General features: G+C 44.7%; 1 protein-coding gene across 9 annotated transcripts in view; it reads right to left on the bottom strand.

Moving 5' to 3' along the window:
• The window catches only part of LTBP1 (latent transforming growth factor beta binding protein 1), a 216,759-nt gene extending 194,107 nt beyond the window's left edge, over positions 1-22,652 (bottom strand). For 7 of the 9 annotated variants that reach the window (XM_055726088.1, XM_055726087.1, XM_055726089.1 and 4 more), the window contains exons 1-2: positions 1,683-2,514; positions 1,034-1,104 (exon numbers count right to left, since the gene is read on the bottom strand). In XM_055726088.1, the coding sequence (XP_055582063.1) occupies positions 1,034-1,104; positions 1,683-2,137 (526 nt within the window). In that variant the 5' untranslated portion in view covers positions 2,138-2,514. Of the gene's footprint in view, positions 1-1,033; positions 1,105-1,682; positions 2,646-3,029; positions 3,212-22,064; positions 22,154-22,563 lie in introns of those variants that run through there. The other 2 variants (XM_055726094.1, XM_055726086.1) reach the window with 2 other exon arrangements.
• Between the last annotated feature and the right edge of the window lie 2,491 nt (positions 22,653-25,143).

Raw genomic sequence — 25,143 nt, 5'->3', positions numbered from 1 at the left:
TGTAATACAAGTCTTTTCTTCTTAGCAACAGCTCCATGCAGGTCAAAGGTACTTGACCTTACTGAGGATTACAAATGTGATTGCTCCCTGTTGTGAAAAATCCCACACAGGGACAAAAGCCACTATAAAAAGCCCCAGAGTTTGAGTCTTGAAAGCATTGTTTACTCCAACTCTCTCAGAGACAGAAGTCCTGCTGAACTAAAGTGATGTTCTAAGCTCTGCCCAATCTCACTGATACCTAAAGGGGTTTCCTGAAGAGGTATGTCATTACAATCTTCCATGACGTCATGGCAACATCACTCCAGTTTAGCCATTCGCAGTCATCTTGAATCCTGCCTAAATTAGCAGAGATTCTTCTTCTTTCACATTAGAAAGGCCAACCTGAGTATAATAGCATTGGCTCAGTGTTAGTTTATGCACAGATTTTATGTTTCTAGGTATCCCAGTAAAGGTATGACCCTCTACAGGATCTTCTCCAAACCCACTGCTTTTACCTTGTTCAACATTTCAGAAATTCCATGCCCTAATCACAGGATCACTACGTGGGGCACTGGAGAAAGGACAGCGTGGGTAGATGGCAATTCCTTGCTCCCCACCTGTGCTCCTCTGGCAGGTTCTTCACCCTATCAAGTCCCCCTCTTCAAAAAACTCCTAACACCCAAGCACTAACATGTGTGGGGGGGGTGGTCCTACAAAAGTAACCTCCACAAAGCTCTCTTCAGAAATGCTGCGATCTGTGCTAAGAATAAACATATGAGGCACCCGCTGTTCATGAAGGTTAGCAAGGGGGGATTTAGGGAGGAGAGATGAAGCATAATGACTGCTGTGTGCCAACGATGCTGGGGGAGATGGGCTCCAGCAAGCAGGCTGGTGACACAGCGTGGGTGGGATCTGTAGCTCAGCCAGCACCTCTTTGCCCACAGCTGATGCCTGCATCCACCACCTTGCCGGGTGCCCGGGTGGTCTCCACTCGTCCCCCCGGCTACAGGCTGCAGCGGTGTCCCCACACCCCCCACACCACACAGCTACTCACGTTTGATGCACCTCTGGGAGCCCGAGGCCTTGCTCCAGCCGTGGCAGCACTGCCCCCCGCAGACGTTGACCCTGCGGGAACAGCAAAGAGGGAGAGGGTCCGGCAGGGCCCCCCGGCGGCAGCCAGCCCCGCTCCGTCCCTAGCCAGGCTGCAGGGTGGGCGCTGGGCCGGGAAAGAAAAGGGCGTCAGGAATTAAACTTCCCGAGGAGCGTTCGAGGAAACTCCTGGCCCGGCACGGCTCCGGCTGGCAGGGCGGGCGGCGCCGAGGCTGCGGCGCGACGGGCACCCCCCGCGCTTCCCTCAGGGGCGCGAACGACCGAGGCGCGAGCCGGGGCCGCGAGGGGGGCGGTGGCGGGCTCCTCGCGCGCTCGACGCCTCAGCCCGGGCGCGGGAGCCGCCGAGGCGCGCGGGGGGGGCTGGCCACGCGCGAGGCTCAGGTGCCGCGTGGAGGCGGCAAAGGAGCGGCGGGCGGGCAGGTACCGCCGCGCCGGGCTCTGGCGGGCTGCCCCGGCCCCCGCCGCGGGGAGCGACCAACGGGCGCGGCGAAGATGCTCGGGGCGGTGCAGGGAGGCGGCGGGCGGGCGGCGCGGCCGCCCCAGCCGTGCGGGGTGGCGGGGGACGCGCGGGGCGCGGCGGGCGGGCGCCTTACCCCGGCAGCGGCGGCAGCTGGTGCTTCTGGCGGAGGGGCAGGGCGGCGCTGCTGTTGCCGTGGGGGCCCGGCGGCGGCTTGGGCCGGGGGCCGAAGCGGGCCGGCTTGGCGAAGGAGGCGGCGTGAGCGGCGGCGTTGGGGTGGACCTGCCCGGCGGGCCCCAAGCGGAGCTGGACGCCCGCGCCGCCCGGCTTGCTCATCCGCCGGGTCCGCTCCAGAGTGCCGCCGCCGTAGCGCGTGTTGAGCTGTACGTTAAACGTGCGCTGCTGCTGCTGCTGCTCCCCGCCGAACAGCACCGGGCGCTGATGCCGGCTGCCAGAGGAGCCCCCCCGGCCGGGCTGCAGGACGTACGTGATCCCCCTCAGCCTGCCCTTTTCGGAGGCAGCGAGCGCTGGTGACAAAAGTGCACAGGCAGCGAGGAGGAGGAGGAGGAAGCCCCGTCTGATCCGAGCCATTTCCACAGCGGAGCCCCTGCAGCCGGCGAGCTTGGTGGACCCCCGGTGCAAGGGTTTCCTCCCCGCCGAAGGAAGAGTGAGCGAGTGTGTGTGTGTGCGCGACCTGCGCCCGGCGTGCGGATCCTTCCTCCGCTCGCTGCCCCCGACCTGCTCCGGGGCGGGGGGGGGGGAAGGAAAAAAAACCTCAGGTTCCTCCCACCCGCCCCCCAAACTGTTAGGAAAGTTCAGCAAACACGTCGCCCCGTGGAGCAGGAAAACATCGTTGGAAGAAAGGAAGCGGCGGGTGCGAGCGGAGCCGGAGCGGGAAGGGAGGAGGAGCAGCAGCAGGGGAAGGGTGTTTGCTGGAGGGGGGTGGTCGCAATGGAGAGCAGATGTGTCGGTTGCCGGAGCTGCCAGCGGTCTGCGTGCGTGTGTAAGAAACGCTCCTTAAGCCAGTGCGGGCCGGAAAAAAAAAAAAAAAAAAAAAAAAAAAAAGCAACAACAACAAAACCCCAGAAACACACAAAACACCACCCTCTTTTTAAAAGAGTTCCTCCGCGTGTGCGGGGGGGGGGAGGGGGCGGACGGGGTGCCCCGGCCCCGCGCAGCCAGCCTGGGGCCGCCGTGACGTCAGGCGGCGCTCCCGGGGCGGGGGGCCGCGGCCGGGGCCAGGTAACAGGCGGGGGGCCGGGGCCGGGGCCAGGTGACAGGCGGGGGGCTGGGGCCAGGTGACAGGCCGGGGCCGGGGAGCGGCCGCCCGCAGCCTGCGGCGACCCCCGGGGCGCTGACCGGCCGCCTGCCTGCGGCACAGCGAGCGCAGCGGTCCCGCGCGGCGGGGGTCGCGTACCTCCGCTCTTGCAGCCGCTGAGCGTTTAATGGAGGTATGGCTGTAAACCCCCAAACGCCTATATACCTGTTTCACTCTGTAGGCAGGAACTCAGCGGAAGCACTTCCACGCGTTAAAGGTAAGCGCCTGCCTCGGCCTCTGCCTGGTGGGAGCCGCAGGTTTGAGATTGCTCTTAGCAGCAATCCTAGCAGGATCAGGGACCATATTCCTTCGTGTTTTTCTTTGTGTTTGTCAAGGAGTATGTGTTTCTAAAGAACAAAACACAAACCACAATTGTACGCTTAGAATTAATACATAAGCAAAACTGCCTGCGTTCTTCTCCAGTGCGTCCTCATCGATGTCGCCCTTTAGCATTGTAAATAAAGGGAAAAACCCAAAGTTCACAAGATAAACCTGAAGATTACATCTTTTAAAATACTCTCAAGCTGATGTGTCCGAGTTCTTTCCAAGAAACTTTGTGGAGAATCAGTTTGCAAATCCAATAGCTTGGAATCCAGGTCCTCCTCCCTGTGTTCTCCTCTGCTCTTTTCCAGAGCTTTAAGGACACTGACCCTGGCTCCAAACTGATGAGATTTTCTTCTTAAATCTCTTGGCACAGCTACACAGCCGGCACGGGGAGCAGGAGAGTTTTACATTGACAGGATTCCAGGCAAGAGCCAGTGTTAGGAGCACAACGGTCCCTTCCTCCTTAGTTCTCATCTATTTAAAACTGCTCAAAAATAAATAGATGTTTTAAATAGATGAGAGTTTGGAGCTTTCTATAGTCACAGTGTAAGGGAGCCACGTCGATGTTACAGGCTTCTGCTCCTGTGCCTCCAGTGCTCTGAATTGAAACCCAGTGCTTGAAAAAGAAAATGCCAGTAGCATCGGGGGATTCTAAATCCACAGTGGTTAAACTAGTAGGAAACTCTGTGGTGGTTCAGACAAAAAACAGAGAAAGCCTGAAAGGAGCCCCAGCTTGAAGATAACTAGGAAGTTAACTGTGAGACCACTGCCGCCTCTCTTAGCAAGCATCCATGTCTGTTGTTTTTTTAACTCGGAAGGCATTCTCAGTGACTGAACGGTTCAGCCTTCTGAAGGCTAATTATTGTCAATCCTGAGTATGCTAAGTGTTTTTACAGTGTTTAGGGAATGAAAAATACCTTGAAACCAGAGAGGTGGGGTGAGGACTGAGTAAGCAGAGAGAAGCTGATGTGGTACTCGGGACTGTTGCTCTGCACAAGGCCGCTGTCCTTCAGAAGTTTTCCAGAATGAGATCACAACTACGTGTGTGGCTGGGTTTGTTGAACAGAGGGCAAAAACTGCATCATTCCACAGCAGAAGACAGTTGCTTTTAAGAAATGTGGGGTTTAAGTCATGTCGAGCAGGGGGCAAACGTGGTGCGTTACTGGCTACTGCACAGCAAAAGGTAAGGAACCTCAAGGGAAATGTATCACAGAGGTGAATGCCTCGCATATAATGATCGAGGTTTAAAAACATTCTTGAAAAAATGTTATCCGAGATTAATTGGTTGAGGTCAAGTACGCCTCACAAATTTACATGGTAGATCTGACTTTCAGTGTTCTCTTTTTTCCTCTAACAAGGAAATCCACACTTTTCTTTTCTGTTTGTCTGGTTTTGGTCACTCCCCCCTCCCTACTTCCCCAGATCTGGAGGGTCCTGGGTGTTAGGGAACTGGTTTGGCTGCAATAACATGCTGGGTTGGCTGTAGAAGTTTTAACAGCTAAAAGAGAACTTCAGTGAATCACCACCCAGTCTAAAGCTCACCTCAAAATGTCTTCACATGTAGAAGTCCCTGATTCTACAGGACAAAAAAGCACATCTGTCCAGCACCAAACAGCTAGATGTTAGCCTTTGAAAACAAGCCAGGTGGCTACTAAAGTTCCTGAGGATCCTCTAGCAAATGGTATCACTGCTCATGAGAAACCTGCTCTGGCTGCCTCTCTATCTCCTGTGGAAAAGACACCGAGTTTGCAGTTACAAACAGAAGTTAGTATCTCACAGCACCTGCTAGGCACACCAATCTCTTAAAGAAGGGTTGGGAAAGCAATTCAGGCAGTCTCTGTTCCTTTCCCCCCGTGGTTTGTGACTAAAGGGTGAACATAGGGAAACTTACAGAAATTGGTCTGCATACCTCCCACCAGAGGGGCAGCCATCTGGGCGCTCTGCTGCAAGGGCATAGCTGAGGCTGAGAAGGGTGGAATTGGCTGGAAGACTGGGAGCAGGACAGATGCGGGAGGCAAACCTGGTGCCAGATGAGACGGCAGGATTGCTTCAAGGGTTAAAGCCTTAACAGACAAGGGGAGAAGCCAGCTTGAGAATGTATCTGCAACAAGGATCAAAATAGCGTTATTCAAACCGAAATGAAAGCAAGAACTCAACTGCCATGTATGTTTTTCTTCAAGTCTCATGGCTTTGGGGCCAGTCCCATGAGCTGCGTGAGAGAGGATGGTTGGTTTTGAGCTGTCGAAGTTGACAGTGCTCAGACCTTCACAGTTCTTTTTCAGCAAATGAAGGGGACAGGACTGTGGCCCTGTGTCACGTGGAGAATGTGCCTGGTGCACAGGCTCGCAGGGCAAAGCAGGGACCTTCGCAGGACGCTTCAGGGAAGATGTACGTTACGTTGAGGGTGAAGTCATCTGAGCACGGGTGATGACTCAGCCTTCCTTATGCAGCAGGGCCACAGTATCTCCCTGCGACCCAGGGTCCAGGTTCGCCAGGCAGTAAGTTGAATGGTCAGCAATGCCCGATGCGTTGGGCTACAGGGCCGGTGAGTGGCCCTCGTGGTCTTGCAGATCCACCAGGCAGCAAGCCTTAGCCTGCAAGGAAAGCTGGGCTGGAAGCTCACAGTTTATGTACTGGAGTTTGACAAGGTTGAATACTGTGTTCAGCCCCAGTTTGGGATATAGAAGAGCACTTTTACAATAGTGTAGCTCCGTTAGCTTAAATAATATTACTCCAAACTTCTTCTGAGCTAAAGGAGGAAAAGCGGTCTCTAATTTCTTGTAAGCTGAGAATCAGCTGGAGACCTGTATCTCCTGTTTTCCTTTTCTGTACCATACAAGTATCTGCAACTCCCCTCCCCCTGTATTTTGCAGCCTAGATTATACCTTTAGCCGTGGCTTTGTACAAGTAACATGACTCTAATTTAGAAGGTATTTCTTTTGAACAAAAGAGAACAGCTTAATTCCATTGTCATCAGAGTAGGGAAAAGAAGTAATTGGCCTTTATTATGTCACTGAAGTATATAGCACATGTGTCTGAATACATACATGAAGTAGATTTGCAGAGTAAGACCGTGTCAATGTTATTTTTTGAATACACAGTATTTTTTGAACAGAACTGTACCTTCCAATCATGACTGTTGTTTGTTTCTTCAGGCAGAAACTGTAACTACAGTTCGCAACCAATATCCTGAGGCCTCAACCGTTCCTGAGTGTTACCACAGTATAAATATGATTAATAATGTTTCACAAAAAGCCAAGCGCTGCTGGCTTTATTCATGTAAGCAGTTACATTCACTTCCAAGGAACTCAGATAATGTCAGACTAGGTCTGGACAGATGTATGAGGCTTGGAAGAAAGTGGCTTAGCTTTGCTGAACCCATTCACTACTGGTGGCCTGCCTTTGTGACTTGGAGGTCTGTAATGATCAACCTTGGCATGTTTCCGTGTTTCCAGACTCACACTACATTACCTTGGGTAAACAACCTTCTGCCTCACCCTCCATGGATTTGCTAACATGAATGCATCTTTGTAGCACCTTCACCAGCACCTCCTCTGAAAGAAGTCATCACCTCCCAAGGTACCGTTATTGCCACTGCGATCAGGGCTCTGTTGCATTAGGCATTATACCATGTACCAGCAGATAAATCATACCAGCTTTTCTGACTGGAGTCAGACAGTCCTGAAGCAGACTACCTTTTCAGGGATGAAGGCATTTTATGATAAGACTTAGAGCTTGGTCCATATATGAATTTGTATCTTGGAGCAATATGTGTCCTGCGTGGCACTGGGTGTCTGAAGCAGTCAGGTTAGCATGCAGACAGTCTAGAGCTACAAGTCTGGATGGGAAAAGATGACACACTATTGATAGCCAGGGTAATGGTCCTCACTTCCCCTCAGACTACTACCAAATGAGATCATCTTAAAGGCTTTTTTTTTTTTTTTTTTTTTTCTTTTTGCATTGTCACACTGAAAGTTGGATCCATTTGGCAAAAGTCTAATGCTAGTCTATCACTACTGACCACTGCCATATCCAACAAAATACAGAGCTGGCTTCTTTTCAAGTTGCTGACATAACTGTCATAGTAAAAGAAGCTGTGTGGATTTGCATAGTCTTGAATTCCATTTTCCTGAACTAGCACAAAATTCTACTAGAATATTTGGCAGTTTCACAGTTATTTTCACGTACATAAAATAACTTATTCTGAAATACAAGATATTTTTCCAAGATATGAAACTCTTCACATTGTGCTGTTGCAATTATTCTTCCCCTCAAGGAAATAAATATATCTTGTCTACAAAACAATTAAAATATCCATTGAACTTTTTAATTACACTATTCCTTGCAATTGCTTTTTTCTTTGTACAATCCCATGTACACTGAAAATAAACAAATTGCAGAGGAAATTAGGTGGAAAGGACCACAAAAACGAGAAAATAATTTAATTATTTCACTTTACCTTAGGAGAAGACATGTTTAAACTAACACATTCTTCACAAAAGCAAAGTAAATATTATAACTAATATTTGAAAACTCTCACAGCATGGCTATGTCATATGCCAAGAATACTAACCTCTACAGAAATAAACTTCAGAGGTGGATCCTGATTTTTCACTGTTGCACTGTGTGCTGCTCAGACTTATGAAAGCTGAAGGAAAAGGTGTCTGTGTAAGATAAAGCCCCTCCTGACTTGAATTAACATTGAAAAACATCTTAAAGTTTTCATAATTATATATAATCCAGGAAGACCAGCCCACCAGCATAAGTGGAAGAAAAGCAGACAGAAGTGGTATGAGACTATGGAAAGAGGAGCCACAGCTCAGGGGAACACCAGCCATGATTACCCCTGAAGCAGCTGCTTAATAACGTTAAAGGTAATGTTTTGATCCCCTTGCCTGCGCTTGGTCTCCCCCACCGACAGCTTGGGATGATGCTGGGTGAGAAGCTTGGGTATTTACTGTCCGCCTTAACCTTGCTTTCCATGTCACAAAGAGAGAAACCCAGCCCTGCTTAGACTGTTGTGCTAGAAAGTAGTACCTGAGCTTGACTGTCAGGGTGACCAATTGTTTGAAGACCAGCAGGGCACACAGAGCAGCAGATCCTGGCTCTCTGGATTAAAAAAAGGGCAGACTACTACCTCTAATGATGCGTTTGGAGCAGCTCCCAGCCACACCAATGTTAGAGGTTGGGAGTATGTGTATAGGTCCTCTGTCTGCTGCTCTTTCAAGGTTTGCGGTAGAAGGTGATGAAATGAAAATTACAAGCTTTTTTTTTAAAAAAAAGTAGGTAGGGAGAAAATGCTGGGCTTTCATTTCCACCACTTTTTCTCCAATAGCAAAAGGTGTCTGCAGAGGTGTTTAATGTCAGTCTGCAGTGTGTCTGTGTTTTGCATCAGGGTGCTTGAGTGCTGACCCTAATCTGAGCCAGAGGACCTCTGAGGTCCCCTCTACTCTCAGTTATCATGTGAGTCTGTGATGAGGTGTGGCATCATGCCTAATGAGCAGCCTCAGGTAGAAACAGGCACAGTTCATGCCCAGTTTGGGTGGGACAGAAACCACTTGCAAGAAAGTAAGCCTGCAGGGCAATAATGTACAAGGCTTCCTGGTGTAGGCTGCAGGTGGGAAGGAGCTTGAGAACTGGAAGAGCTAGGACATGCCAGAAGGGATGAAGTAGACCCCAGAAAAAGGCTAAACATCTGGGCTCAAACGCGACACCAGGCACAGCCTGAACTGATATTACCACCAAGCAGGTTGTAACACAAGAGTACTGTAGAGAGACACGCCAGCCCAGCAACAAGCCTCACCTGTATTTAGAAAACAGAAATTCGGTCTGGTCTTATAGCAAAGGACTTAGCCAAGAAGGGCCTGGTAGGGGCTGACACCACCAGGTAATTAAAACATGGTTTGTAAGTAGCCAAATCAAAGTGATGTGACTACTCCCAAAGCAGATGAGCTGTAGCTTTCCCAAATAGCTTGCAAGATCCTGAACAAAACAGGCATGTGGAGGTCAGAGGAGGCCAGTGACTTGATTTGTCCTTATCATACTAGTTCACATCTGATTCCTAATTAAGGGTTTTTTTTTCTGAGGTAGACTAAGTATGCCCAGCAGTAGCTCTGATGCTGTTGCATTACTGCACAAAGGGACAGCAGTGAGAAGCTGAGCTCCAGGATGGTCTTCCTGGGATACAAGAAGGAGAATGGGGCAAGAACCTGCCTAGCAGTTCTCAGCAAGGACTGTGATCCAAAAACAGACCACCACCCTCCACAAAATGGTGGCACAGGGGCATAAACAAGTAGATATGTTTTTTTTCTCAAAAGGCTTTGATCTCAGTGAGCTGCAATCAATGGAAAGGCTTCCTACTGATTTTGCTGGTATCTAGATTGAAGCTCCTACGTGAGGGTAGAGTATTCTGTACAATAGCTTTAACCTGCCTCAGAGTCTGTCACATCACCAGATCCTCTTTCCATTCCTGTTGGTCAGAGCTGGGCTCAGGACAGCGAGCCTAAACAAAGAATGATCATAAAAATCATAAATTTGTATCCTCCCTTAAGAGCTGTATTTAAAATAAGTCTCTATAATTGTCAGATTGTTTTAAGCTTGCCATCATAATTTGCCATGCTTTCCTAAAGCAGTAGCAGATTAATCTAAACAGTGCACAGCTTGTGGTCTGTCCACAGCATGCCCACGACATCGTCCTGCTCTCAGACATTCCCGTGACGGCCAGCCGGTGAGTCACGCAACCGCAGCTCCTCATTGCTGGCAAAGGGAGCCCACCTGAGGGGCAGCCTTTCACTCCTTCCTTCACTCAGGCACTCACTTCTCCCAGTGGGGCTCCGCTCTCCGGCACAGGCAGTGTCTCTGCAGAGGCGTGCTGATGGTCTCTTCAGAAACCTTTTGCACACAAAAGCAGATGCTCCCACTACACATCTGCAGGGTGATTTATTAGCATACACAGATTGGCAGGGCAACATAATATCACATGCAGCAGATAGGAACAACATGCACAGAGTCTTTTAGCTATGTGCATCTGTATTCGTATCTGGAAATAATCTGAAGATGCGCCTCAGTGCTAACCAGTCTGTCTGTGAGTTAGATTCTTGTTTGAATCACATGTAGCTGGGGTGTAAAGCGTAGAGCCATTATTCGTCCAGACTAGAGTCATCCAGGAAGGCAAGCATTTGTAGCAATAAGTTTCAGCTCATGTAGCCTTTTCTTCTTTTTCTCATTTTACTTGTGTTGACTTCTAGTCAGCAGCACACAGAAAATACAGAAAATTCTCTAGATTCAGGATCTATGTGTAGATGAAATTGCTAGCTTTGTTCATAGTAAAGTTTAAAATTTTCAGAAATAAAAAATGCAGATTTCTATCCTTTTCTTTCAAAACAAGCATAGCATTTTCAAGGACCACAGTCTTGACCTATCAGAGTATGTACAATCTTGAACTGAAAAGATGTAATCAGAAGACAAAAAGAATGATCTACCTCTGTACCGAAGCTTCTCGTCTATTCCTATTCAAAGCACATCAATGGCCACCTCTGAGCTAAGATCAAGTAATTCCTATCTCCTTCTAAGCTGAATTCATCTGTGTTGCCCCTTAATTTTCTGTGGGGCTGTAGCCAGGGCTGACAAGGATTGGGATTCTTCTTCAGGATGGTTAAGTTTGATGATTTCCATCCAGGTCCCTTTTGCAGGAGTTTTTCAAGCAGAGTTGATTTAAAGGCAACTGCAATTATGAAAAGCAGGAATTATGACCGCCAACTACTCAAATTGAGAGAAATCCTCTCCAGTTGAGAGAACCTGAACAAAGACCATATGTAAGTCCTTAGCACTGACTGGCAAACACACCAGTGGGTTTTTTGAGTGTTTGCCAGTTTTGCTTAAGATACACTACATAATGTCCTCAGGGTCTGTGGGAATTTTTTGTGATTCTTTACAGTTCAGTTCATCAAATACTTACATTTGCAACCTCAGTGTTTCATTATTTAAAGCAGCTTTTGGAAGCCACAATCATACAGTTCTTCAGTTTTCTCTTGTAATCTATGTTATCATGTAACTTTTGAAGATTAGAATAGATTTCTACTAAATGATTTGGCTCTGCTCAAAGACAGAACTGATAAATTGAACTTTAACTCCTACTACCTGCTATTATGTTTTATTAGTTTTAAAATGAGGTGGGTTTTTTTCCTTCTGAAAGATTTTTTTTTATTGCAGAGAGGATCTAGGTGATTCGACAACACAATTAGGTAGAACAAAGGTTTTTTACAAACCTATAAAAATAGTTACTGTGAACAAAAGATTCACAACAGCAATTTAAATATTTCCTCATAAGTTGATGTAAGCTTTTTAAAAATTAAAAAAACCCCAACAATCCACATTCATAACTAATGTATTAAAAGTGTTTGTTTGGAATCTGCATCCAAATCTCATCTCATCTTTCTTACGCTCTGTGATCTTCGAGTTTTCAGGCAGACAGTGCCTGAGGATTAAGTTCTGCCCTGGTCTGGCAAAACTAGGGAGTTTTGCTTAACTTATGCATGTTTTAGACTGCCATTAAGAGCTCTGATCAGCACGTTAGGGAAGCAGGTTTTTTCCCCTTTCTTTTAAAACATGTTGGTACAGATGAGCTGAGGCTGAATTTGCTTTTAAACTAAACCTCTTTAGTAAGTAATTTTCTTGAGCGTAACTTTTTACAAATGTTTCTACAGCACGTTTTTTTTTTACACGCCTATTGTGTTGTCACCAGGCAGATGGCTTATTATTCACATTAGGAACAAATCTTAGTTTTGACTCAATTCTGTAACGGAGCTTTTTGTGAATGAGAATATGGGTATCATGTTGTTGAAAGAGCTACTAGGGATCCTCAATTCCTCAAAGCAGGGAGCATTTTTCTTTATTTTTGGTGTCTGCTGTAAAGAAATGTATGATGGTTTGTCTTGTGTATTGAAGAAGAGTCAATGTGATCACCTAGTTAAGTACCACATATGTGTTGAATACTGCATTAGCTAGTTTTCACAGTTAAAAGAAACATGCTTTAAGGCATCTTTTTCCTCTCTTGCTGTGCAATAATATTCAGTACATTAGTCTTTATCCTGTATCATGAAAGCTTATCTTCTCAGCGACGGAGGCTTCAAGTTCTCTCCTGCTGGTAAAGTAGTTTAGCTCTATGCCAAACTGGAAAATTTCACCCTTCCCCAGGGGTAAATAAAATCCCTATAAGCAAGAGTTCAAGTCAAGCAAGTTCCTCACTAGTTACTCTTTCCATGAGTCACATGCTTCTCTTGTGCAGAATCTGTCCAGCTCCTTGTCTCAGTGATGTAAGATCAGCGTAACCCAAGTTATCCTTTATAGCCAAAAAGAATAACCTCTAATACTAACAAGAATAAAAGCCCTTTGCAGTTACAAACAAAACTTTTTGCCCCTTTCCTTTTCCAGTTTTTTTCACATTCCCATTCCTCTTGCTGTTTTCCTAGGTCTGGATCTCTAATTAAAACAACATGCTTACCTTTTAGGTTTCTCATACTGATTACTTCTAAAGCAGCCACCAGTCTTCCTAATGTTTTTCAGTCAGGGAGATGCTCTTCTTTTCTTATACTATCAATCACATCAATAGGATGTGATTGCATTAGGAAATTATGTTGTTTGCATGTGATTATTCTTCATGGGACTCCAGTGCATAAGGCTTAGACTCAAATGAGCAGCAGTGTGGCAGTGGACACCAAGCCTGGGTTCAAGGGCTAGCGCCGCCTGATACAGTCCACTTGTAATTTGAAGTAAGATTCTTATCTTGGGAAAAGCTAATGCTCTTTGAGCATACTGCCTGATCCTGTAATCAATTAATCTTGCGCAGTGTCTTAACTATTCTATACAACCATTGTTCCCATAGGGTGATTCAAGTAAAAACAATAAATTAGAAAATGTTTTTACTTTGGTGACTTAAAAAAAACAGAAATAGTGTCTCAGAGGATAACCTGTTTTGGCCAAACAGGGAAATACAGCACAGTGATTAGCATCTTCCAGGGCTAGGTGTTATGTGTGGTACATGGGAAACCTTTCTTCAACAGTAAGAAAATAACACATTCAAAAGAACAACGAATGCTTAAACTGAGAATGTGGGTGACAAGCCCTGAGTTAGTTTTTGTCACTGATGGTGCTGATTCCACATATTACCAGCCCATCTGAAATACTGTGCACAGCAAGCAGAGTGGTCCCAAGGGCAAACTTTGATTTTTATTGGGTATTATGGCGATACGTGCACAAAGGTCTGTGTATTGTCCAAGAGGATCTTGTCACAGACAATAATCCCACTGAAGCACTTGGAATGTTTTCACAGTTTCATTTTCCAGGATATCTCCAGAAGCATAGCTGGTGATGTCTAGGCATTGTGGAAGATCAATTACATTCTCCTGACCTTCAGTAGCAGGTTAAGCCACTAGGTAGCCTGTTGAATCTAAAAGGAGCTACACTAAAATTGTGGCTGCCTAAATGTGTAATTTAAAGATGCTTAGTCACAGGTTTATGAGTATACTGGAGTAACACAAACTATAGCACAAAACACTTTCAAGTGCAGGCAATGAATTATTCTTTGTTTATCTGTATTTGTTTTACTAGGTCTCTTTGTTCTACTTACAGGTTTTATGGTATACAAGAATAAACATCATTAGGATTTATATATAACAAATGCCAATATACTTAGAGGAAAAAGCCAAGCTCCATAACAGGTTTTGCTTTGTTTTAAAAGTACAATGTTGTGGAAAATGAGCACATGTTTTAGGTTCCCTTTTATCACTTCAGAGTGTTGTCTGGCTTTTCCAAATCATATACATAAATATGACTATATAACCTGGAGATAGGAAAGCACTTGTTTAAACATGCGCATGCCTACAGTACCGTAATTTACAGAGACTCAGAGCTGGCACCACGTTCTGACATAGAAATTTAGGGTTGCACCACATATACTGAACAATTGCTCTAATGTTTGAAATACAATGGCTACACTGTTTTGTTTCCAAGTTCTTTAGGAAAAATCAGTATAGATTTTTGGTACAATATTACCTCTCCAGGTACTGTAGAAAAGTATTCAGTATATTATTTCTGAATATAGCTGTTACTTATAATACTGTAAAAAAAAAAATAATCTTCACATTAAAGCTTAGGCACAGCTTACTTACTGGCACTTTGGGCCAAAACTCTGAAATTCAGTGGAAACTGTGGTAGCCTGTGGATTCAGAAGCTGCAGGTGAAACACTAAAGCAGAAACAAACAAACAAACAAACAGGCTTTCTAAAAATAATTCCAAGTTGCGTATACCGGTTTTATTGTTATAAGCCACCAATTCAACCAAGCTCTTTGTTTTATGAGGTGTTACAGAGTCAGAGGAAAAGAGGTTAGGGGACTGTATCAAAAAATAACAGTGTAAAGTAGGGGAGAACCTCTCCCCCCTTCCCCCCCCCCCCCCCCATTTGTCCTTGTTAGAAAACAACTCCCTGTGCTGGGTGCAGCTGCAATATGTGCTAAATAACCACACACCTCCTGGTGCTCCTCACCCCAGAGAAGTTCACTCAGAAAACCCCAAAGGTTTTCCCAGATTAGTCTCAGAGGTTTTCCCTCCATAACACTACAGGGATCACAGTCCAGCCACCTTTGCATACAGCCACTCCTCAGTGAGCAGTTGTAAGACAGAAAGATTTTAGTGACATGTTCATTCTAAGCTTATTTGTGGACAGGAAGTCATCCCTCTGCTTTCCTGGTGTCCAAAACTGACCTTGCCATCTCAACCCAAGGAAAGCACCTGTTTGGGGCAATTGGACTGAGCACAGAGCTGCCAGTAGTATAATAGGCCTTACTAGCCCATCAGGAAATCTCTCTGCAAGGCTCTAAGAGAAGCTGCATTTGAGTTAGCCAGACAGAAGCCTTTGACAGAGTTACAGGAATGCTACAGCAATTATTTTTTCCCTTGCAATTCAGTAGTTTTCAGCAAAACCTTCAGCTATCTGGGTTTAAACTGACACTGCTGTGGCTCACTGTCTGCCTCAGGTTCATTTTTAATGCTGTCTAGTTCTGTTAAGCAGCTAATAATACTCACACCTATGCAACACTTTTCATTTATAGACTTCAGCCACTGGCACAGCTGCACCCCCATTTTACACAGGGGAAAAGTCAAGGAAAGTGAGGCTGAAACTGGACTTTCCAATGCATGCTGCAGTTTGGGTGGCATGAGGCTAACGGATATTACTTGGTTTTTTCCTCTGGTGTGCTGGAAAAGGGTTTAATTAGCCACAGCGGACTTCAGATGTGCAGTCATTTATGGGCCTGAAGGCCCCACAGGGTTCCCACAGCTCGTTGTGCTTTGGGCACAGGGGCTCAGCACCCTCCTGCCACAGCCCTGGGGCATAGCACATCCACTACACCCAAACACAGCCGGCTCCTACATGACCAGAAGCAGAAATAAAGAGGAGGGAGACACACTGCCTTGGAAAGGCCAGTGCGTGGGGTCAGAGGGAAGGCAAAGGGGAGAGGGAGACTGTGTAAGGAGGAGAGGACACACTGCAGAAACTTCCAGGACAGTGAGGGAAAACGCATTCAGGGAAGGAGGAGAGCAGGGGACACTCTCCACCTTGTACACTCAACTTTTGATCCAGAAAAAAACCCTAAGCATCCATTAAGCACCCTTTGAATGTGGGGAGCTGGAATACAAAGCTGCCTGAACTTTGCAGTCTTAACGTTTTTCCACATAGACGTTTGTCCATGTTCCTGCCCTGTACTGGAAACATTCAGAGATTTATAGTCTAGTTCCGATTACCACGCCCAGGTAGGTGAAAGCTTAGTAGAACAGGAAGCCAAGCCCTTCTCATTACATGACAACAAAATGGACAGTGAGGCAAGACCCCAGGGTCAGATGGGCCAACAGTGCAGTCCTCTGTTAGGAGCAACCCTGTCACCCATGGTGCAGAGATAGATCAAGCTTCATTTTCATAGCTGCTAGAGTTTTGCCTCACCACTTCTTTGTAAGGCTGCCACCCTTTTTTAATCTCCAGCCTGTTTATCCATCACCACTTTATACTGACTTCCCGCTTTTGCTGTGAGAAGTTTCTTCCTATCTTAGTAAACTTCGGGGCTTTTTCTCAGTGGATAACAGGTATGCTGAGTTAACTACAAGTCTATTAGCACATCACCTATGAATTAATAACAACTGTTATGTTAATACAGGACTCTGTATTAGAAGATCCCAGTTCTGGATATGAGAGAAAGACTACATATCCAGTGTACTTCCTAACACCTGGAATTGTTAATATAAAACATTAATTTCCTTTACAGGGGTGTAGACAGTGCGCTTGCCTTAAACCACTAACAAAGGTGTGATGTTTAAGAATTATTGAGCAGACTAACACATTTATCAGTTAAATAACTAAGCTTTAGCCTTAACAAAACATTTAAGTAACACAGCCTTAACAAAACATTTTAAAAGCATGGAATCAAGGCTTAAACAATTAGAGACATTAGAGACAACACACTTAAATAACTCTTTAGAAAACACCAAATATTAGAGAGTTTAGTCTGACAGGGCACTTTATCAGCTTAAAAAAACACATTAAATACTGGCATACAGTTACTTGACAATTAATCTTATCACAGCTCATGCTGAACAAGAAATATACACTGGACCCCTTTTTTGAGTACAAAATACTTTTTATGTGGTTTAAGTTTTAAGGGATTTATATGTTTACCAGTTAAAAAAAAATCAGCAATGAACAGAATATATTCTAAGAATAGGCTCTCAATTTTTTATAGCACATGCATCCAAATACTCAGAAAAAACATAACCTGACTCTTTCAAAAACAGTTTAAAGGAAGTCACAAGCAGCTGCTAGGTTCTGACTTCCTTTCAAAATTAGATTATTAATTTATGTGCAACTAGAAGGTAAATTTGGCTATCCCAGTTTAAATGTCAGTCTTCACAGAATATTGTTGTTCCCTATTTTGTAATGATTCCCTCTTTACAAAGAAATTCTGAGTTGCTGTAAAGTTGTGCCATCAAACAGCTGGCACAGCCAATCAAAAATAGGACTTTCTTTTTAAAGTTAATATTGCCATTCATGGCCCTGGGTTGTGTGGGGCTCTAACCCAGCTGTTCAGGATAGCAAGGGAGCAGACAAAAGCATGTCTTGCCCTTTCAGACCTTTCCGTACTGCTTCTGCTTAGCTTTTGCCTTGGGAAATTATGGGAGAGCACAGGCTGCTGACTGGAGGGTACCCCTGGGAGCTGGTGGGCAGAGATAATCTGGCTCCTTGAAGCTCCTGCCCCCTCGCCCACACGGGCACAGACTGAGACAGAAACACAGTGTGGGGCGAGGAAGCCAGGGGCTGCAGCCCAGCCTCACTGCCGCTCTGCTGGCTGCACGAGGGGACACCGCACGCTGAAGCAAGCATCTCCAAGGGCTCCACTCCTTGCTATGGCTGCTGCCCCAGCCCTGCTCCCTCCTGAAGACTGAACAAGTCTAACCCATTAGAAGTAGAAGGCAAATTTCTGCCTAGCAGCTGGGAAGGGGAAAACCAAAACCAGGCACCCCCACCACACTGAATCTTTGGTCACATGTGAGTGAGTGAACACAAACAAGTGTCCTGCGATACCTCTGTTTGCATGGGAAAGCATGCAGAAGGCAGGGCTGGAACATGCACAGGGGAGGTACGCACGAACCCCTAAAAATAAGAGGCTATAAATGTACTGCAGAGTCAAAAGTAAGTGAAATGTTTTCAGAAAATCCTAAAGGGAAGAGTGGAAGAAAAGCAGACCAGCCCTCTGGGAACTCTGCTTTCCTAAGTCATAAAACCCTCTGTTTTCCCTGTCTGGAAAAGTTGTCCACAATGCTCAGAACAATATGTTTTTAGTCTTTTACACCAAATAACCGGGAAAAAAAAAATCAGTATCAACTGCTGTGAGTGGGCAAAAGTACCATCTTGTAGTTGAGAGAGATAATGTTTTCAAAAGCTGGAGTTTGAGACATGAAAGTGAAATTGTTCACCAAAATTAAGAATTAAACTTAGTATTTTAGAAACATGTTTATGTCCTTAACTAAAACATGTTTTCCAAATCTTTTTAGTTTTTTATGCCATATGTAAAAATATTTCATGTTCTTCACTTATGAAATTCACAGAAATTTAGAATCTCAAAAACTTTTGGAAAATAGACATGCCAAATGTGTTATTAATAAACCAAAAAATATATTTTATTGAATGAAATGGCTTGAAAACAAGCCAAACTTCCAAAATGGAAAGGAAGATACATTTTTTCTTCTTTTTCTGAAGGCATCCGACTGTGCAGGAATGCTTTGTTGAAAATTTAAAGATGGACAAATAATCAAAAACTTGGTGGAGCATGGAGCAGCAGACTGTATTAATTAAACCACAATTATCTTTGTGGCACTATTTGGTTTTGCATGGTCGCACAGTATATTCATGCATATTGTAACTAATCGTGCTATCACTAATAGACAAAACTCCAGACATCAGGAATTTGGTTTGGATAAGTCAAGCACAATGACTTATTTCAGATGCCGATATCTGTTTCTTAAAAAGAAGCATTGTTTCTTTTTCCTGTATATTCTATAGCTGTACTGACTGAGGCTCAGATTGTGTGGGCGTGCTCAAGGGAAACCTTCAGACAACACCCAGATATTGCTGAAATTTATAAAGCTGTTAACAAGGCTTTGCCTGGGTGTGTTGCTGTATCTGCAGCTGAACTGGGTCAGAGACTGAAGCTCCTGGGCACCCTCCCAGCTGCTCACTATTGCTTTTCCTTCTTTCCCCTGCCAGAGGTTACCCTCCTCCGCGATGCGCCTCTGTCACTGCGTGCTTAGGTTGACACTGTGGAATTATCATAGAATCACAGAATGTCATGGTCGTGATTGCTTTATCATTGATACCTCTCAGTAAGTACTCATTTTACAGATAACACCCCACCCGTATCTCTCTTAGGTCAGGGATAGTTATTGACTTTTTAGTTTTTCATGGGTGGCAATGGAAGTGGTGTGAGCTTGGTCAGTGGGCTTGCTGATGCCTGCACCCACCAGTGTGGCTAAGGCTGCTGTAGGACTCCAGAGTTTATGGCAGCAGGAAGTCATCTGGTGACCCCTGTGGGTATGTAAGCCCCTCTTGAGCAGCCCTCCTGCGAAATGGGAACCTCTGCTCCAGTTCGCTGGGTGAGTCTGTATTTTCAGACTCTGCTGTGCCATAAATGCAGAATTCTTCAGATGCCAATCAAAGGCAACCTTTTAGTTTCAGTTTGCGCACCACAGGATAGGTGTTAAGGAACAGATACAGATAAGGTTTCACTGCATTAACACGTGGTAGGGTTCCCCAGAAATCTAACAAACTGTAAGCGGAGCGAGGTAATAAGAGGCCAGGGAGTTTTGGCAGCTTGCCGTCCCAAGCCAGTGTTTGCTGTGTGCATGTCATGGGCAGATCCTGTGCAAAGGTCACAGCAAGCTAAACATTACAAATCCTAAAAGGTCCTTGCACAATTAACATTTAAAAAATAATATATATTATATAAACTGCTGTGTTTTAAAGAGGCCGGGAACAGCAGAAGGTAGCCTGCAGCCAGGAATGTGCTAATTAAAGTATACAATAGAAATATTAACAGAGTGACCTTAAGGGTGGGAAGGAGGCAGGAGGAAGGGGGAAGATCTGACATAATCCCCTTAGTACCATGTTATATTCCAGTGCCATGAAAAATGGGACAGACAGACAGGAAGAGAGCAGTACTGTCATCCTGGCCTGGAAAAGCTGTCTCTACTGAGGCAGCAGCTAAGCCTGGGCCTAAAAGCCACACCTAACCTCTCTGAGCGCCCACCAGTGCACACCCCGGCTGGGGTACACAGTGGCCTGCAGCTTCATGAACCCACAAAGACCCTAGAGAGGACGCTTGCCAAATGCACTTTCAACAGTGGGTTTTGGTTTGTTTTTTTTTTACTTTTTCCTACCTTTGTATTACAGATCGATGGTTTGAAGTAAGCCTCTTCTTTTAGCCTCAGTTTAAGGAAAAAATCTGACTGTAAGTAACCTCACGCAATAAAGCACTCTGTTCCTCTGAGCATGGCAGCATTGAAAGCTTTTCCTGTAACCATCGTCCCTATCTATATTTTTCAGGATATGGTAATGATAATATAGTCAGCCTTCTCTTAGTCACACAAGCTGTTTGGGAGATGGTATCTCTGGGTCTGAGGTGAGGGAGCATCTGCCAGCAGACTGCATTAGCCAGGAAAATCCTCTGGCACACAAGGTGAGCCAGGAGCCTGCCAAGTACAAAGCACTACGAGGGAGTTTGTAATGAAGCAATGAAGCCCGCACATGCTGCTTTTCCTCTGTTTTCTTGTTGCTACGGAGGTGCATCATAGAATCATTTAGGTCGGAAAAGACCCTTAAGATCATCAAGTCCAACCGTTAACCCAGCACTGCCAAGCCCACCACTAAGTCATGTCCCTAAGCACCACGTCTACACATCTTTTAAATACCACCAGGGATGCTGATTCAACCACTTCCCCCGGCAGCCTGTTCCAATGCTTGACGTCCTTACATTATGGCCCAGCTCCTGGCTTGTTTTGTTTAGATCTACCACTCACCACCTTTTTTGTCTTGCAGCTGATCTTGCAGGTAAACTGAGCTCTTCCTATTGAACAATCCTGTTTGTCTCTATCCCTTCTTTGTCAGCACCACCCTTGTGTGTGGCTGTGAAATTCCTCACTTAGTTCTTTCTGTCCCTCGATTATGACCTGATCTGGTCTTTATCGTTCAGGCTGCTGGGCATACAGCACACAAGAGCTTAGGACTGGATTTCCCTAGCAGGAGTCTGGGGAGCTGCCAGCAGTAGCAATGAGGAAGAAGGATGGAGAACCTTAGCCAGATTCTGTCACATGAATATACTATCTTAGAGTAATTAGGGATCTTATAGCAGCTGGGATATACATGCCCTTTACACCTGGCCCACAACTCGCTTGCATACTGTATTTTTCTTAGCTTTTTTTTCCCTGATCTTTTGAATAGCATTTTGGAGAAGCTCTCAGCATCAGCAGCAGGATGAATAGGGTAGTCCTGTTCAACTTTAATTTGTAGTTTGCACCAAGGATAGTATTCAAATATCAGCTCTTACTATTATAATTATATAAACTTTCTTGCATGCAAGCACCCAGTCAAAGGAATGCATACCCATACCAAAAGTTCTTTCAATACCTTTGCTGGCATCTGTTGTAAGTTGCCCGAACAAAGAAAGAGAATGGGTCTTTTCAGCCATTTAGCAATTCATACCTAAGGTCTTTGTTTCTGGGGCACAGGAATGAAGCTGTTCCCCAGGGAAAAAAATATGGTTAAAAAGACCTCAGTGTAATCTTGTTTCCCTTCATGATTAACTGCAGCTAGGAAAAAAAAAGGGATCTCTTTCATGAGCTTTAGGTCGCTGGAAACATACTGGAGTCATGCTGCTTTGTGAGCTGAACAGGAGCTCCCAATGTGACACACTGCTAAAAGAGACAATGCTGCTCTTGGATACACAAGCATATACCCAAGGCTATATCAAGCAGGATGGCATCACACACAGTCCTGAGCAATTACTGCTAGAATATTGTCCAGGGTTCGTGCCTGCTGCTCAAAAGGGATGCTGATAAATTATAGAAATTCAGAGAAAAGTCACAACAGTGATTAACAAAAATTGACATGACTGATCTTCCTTGTCCTACAAGCCCTGTACCAAAATCTTTGATCAAAAGCCAGGAAAGGGAATGCCAGGAACAATCAGTAGCAGACAACATTGGTCCTCCAGGAGTCCCACTGCTCACAGCATGAAAGATAAGACAAGGCCATGATACAAGATGAGCTGGTGACTCACCTTCTTCCATAACCATGCTACGGTCCTGGCATGAGATTGCACCTTAACTGTTTACTTTTCATGTAGATCAAGAGCTGCTGGTTAGCCACCTGGAAAATAAACATCATATATGAGAAAGACCGTGAATTCCAACTACTTAGCTCATCTAAAAGAAGGTTAAGGGCTGACATGTTCAGAGACTGATACATGGGTAACAAGACTTTGATAATAATTGTCCAATTCAGCAAAAGAAGAAAAGGTTGCTTATGAATACTATTCTCATTTCTTAAGGTGAACAAACATTTTGAATGTAATCCAGAATTTGGAATTTTGAAAAACAAAGCTCAAGGCAGCCATAAACTCCCCTTCTTTCCTCTCAAAGCCATTCTCCTCTGCACAACCCTGTGCACAAGTATTGCTTATTCACATGGTGAATGGCTGTAGTTGTATAATTAAAAGAAAACTCATTAAAAAATTTTTGTTTTCTACATTGAAAAGAACAAAAAAAAAATCTTCATACCCATTTCTAACTTTCTACTTTGGAAATATCTTGTAATGACATAGACTTCATAAACTTGAATATACTCTAAACTAAGCAGTCCAGCTACTCTGGCAGCTCACCTCCTTTCTGATTGTGGTGTGTAGCTGCCAACAGTGTACACTTAACAGTAAATTGTGCACGGACTTTAGACTTACTGCAGAAAAAACCCATTCAGAATCCTCTGGCCAGGATGACCCCTGCTAGCAGAATTTTAAAACTTGACAGTGTATTATGGCACAGAGCCATTTTTTGCAGTCCACAGGTATGCAGAAAAGCTAAAAAGCAGGGGATTCTGGGAAAACTCTCAATTACAAATCCTTAGATAATATTAAATGTATTTTTATGAAACATCACAATCCACAATCCCTCTTTCTCAGCTTCCTTAAGAATAGGCTAGTAAGAGTCACATGGCAATGATGAACACTTCAGCAGCCATTATTGTGACAAGTGGGGTTTTAAAACAACAACAGAATTATTGTATGTTACTATTAAATCCTCTTTGTCACCATTGATAGAATTGACCAAGTGCTCCTCAGCAAATAAACACATTGGTGAATTACTTTTTTTTTTTTTTTTTTTTGTCAGCTGTTGTGTTTGTTGACAGGTGGGGCTCTTTTATCCTTTGAGTGGCAGATAGTATGTGTCGTTGTCAAAAGGCAGCAGACAGAAAGTGAAGCTGAGGCAGCCTAAGAAATGCCAGTGGGAGCTTGTGCAATGTGTGAGAATCAGCCAGATTCAGAAGGGAAGGGGAAGTCCTGGCTAGTGACTGTAAGGCTGACTTTGGACAGCCATTGGGATTATCTTCCTGATGACATGGCTAATAGTTGCTTTTAAAGATGCTGTAGCGATTTCAAACATTGGTTCTCCCAGCAGTTTTGGAAACCATCTCAACCTCCAGGAAGTCAGATGCTGTTGAAATAACTTGCCAGAGAGGACAACACCAAACATCTTCACAACAACAAAGGGAAATGCTACTTTTCCACACACAAGCATACTAGAGGAAAAGGAAAAGCTATTAGGAGAGTCTTCCTTTAAATTTAAGAGTTGCATATCATAACCCTCTGTGTGAGTTCAAACGTTTTTGTTATCATAAGCCAAACTCTTCCAAATGAAAGGGAGCCATAGAAACCAGTGAATCAACCTATATATACTTGCTTTCTGTACCTCAGTGTGCCCCATCCAGGTATCCCTGTGGTTTCCAGTGATCAAAGAAAGCCTGTGACATTAGGCAGCTATTTTTTCTCAGCAGTAAGAGCTTGGTTCCTATTTCTCCCTAATGCTCTGCCCTGCCTCCAGCAGCGGGCCCAGTCCTGGCATCCTGAGCGCCATCCCTACACTCCTGTGTGCCAGCCAGGCAGGGAGAATTGGTGCAATTAATTTTGCAGCTACTCTCTGTGTGCACCCGTCAGTGTCACTGATCACATTCCTGGGACCTGACACACACTGGAACACCTCTCCTACGCATTTTTCTCCTCCAGTTTTGGCTCATTCCGGTGGTTTTCTTAGAAAAACGAACTAACTATGGTCGTATGACTTTGAATTGTAAAGCAGACATTTTGGCCCCTCAGCAAAAAAAAGCTTTAGAGTGAAATCCCGTAGAAATGTACGGATGTTGTTTTGACCGCCAGAGGGGGCATGCATTGTCCCAGATTCACAGCAAAACCAGAAAATCGTGTTTGAGGAGAGGAAGAAAACGGCCAGTATGTATTTGTACTAGAGCACCTACAGGCACTGAGCGATGATCAGCTGATGGCAGCACACTGACAAGATGAATGGAAAACAAGTTCATGAGAGGTGAGCACGGAGTGCTGCCTGGTACCCACTCCCTCACCTCTGCCCAAAAGGTATCCTACAGAGGAAATTCTGGAGGAATATGAGTTTTTTCTGTGAATGTTTGTGACATAGGATGAGATTATTTTGGCTGTTGTATTGAACCCCTGCCTCCCCCCATGTTCATTTCAGGAAAAGTAATGCAAGCCAAGTTTTCAAAACTGTTAGCAGATGTCATCATATTGTCTCTGTTTTAATTTCAAATGGGACATTTTTAAATCGTCAATATTTTATTTAGATTTTTGCATAGATCTAAGATAGGGTTAGGCATTCCAGCTACAGTACAAAGAATACAGTACAAAAAACTTTGGAAATACAGTTTCCAGTTAATACTTTTAACTATAGTGAGAAACCCTGGCAAAAAATTTAATGTGTAAGAGTGGAAAAGCTTAAAGAAAAAAAAAAGTGTATTTCCTCCCCTAAGAAACTGAACTGATATACAACAGAGATATCACTTTTCATCAATGCCTACTTAGTTATCATACTGTAAATCTCCAAAGCACTTGTTTTTCCTTTGCTTGCAGTTTGCTTTTTTTATCTGTGTAAAATGAATGCAAAGCATGTGTAATACCATACCTCATGCCCGCGCTCTAAAGCAACTTTCAACAAGCATCCATATATAATCATACAAATAACAAGGCAGCAGAAATTCAAATCCAGCATTTAATGCAAAAAATCCTGTTTATGTTCTGTGACTTTTACAGTAGGCCATCTATACAAAACAAAGGC

This window comes from Falco cherrug, chromosome 13 (genome assembly GCF_023634085.1).
Source record: "Falco cherrug isolate bFalChe1 chromosome 13, bFalChe1.pri, whole genome shotgun sequence".
Classification (NCBI taxonomy): domain Eukaryota; kingdom Metazoa; phylum Chordata; class Aves; order Falconiformes; family Falconidae; genus Falco; species Falco cherrug.
This window is presented reverse-complemented; position numbering and strand designations above follow the sequence as displayed.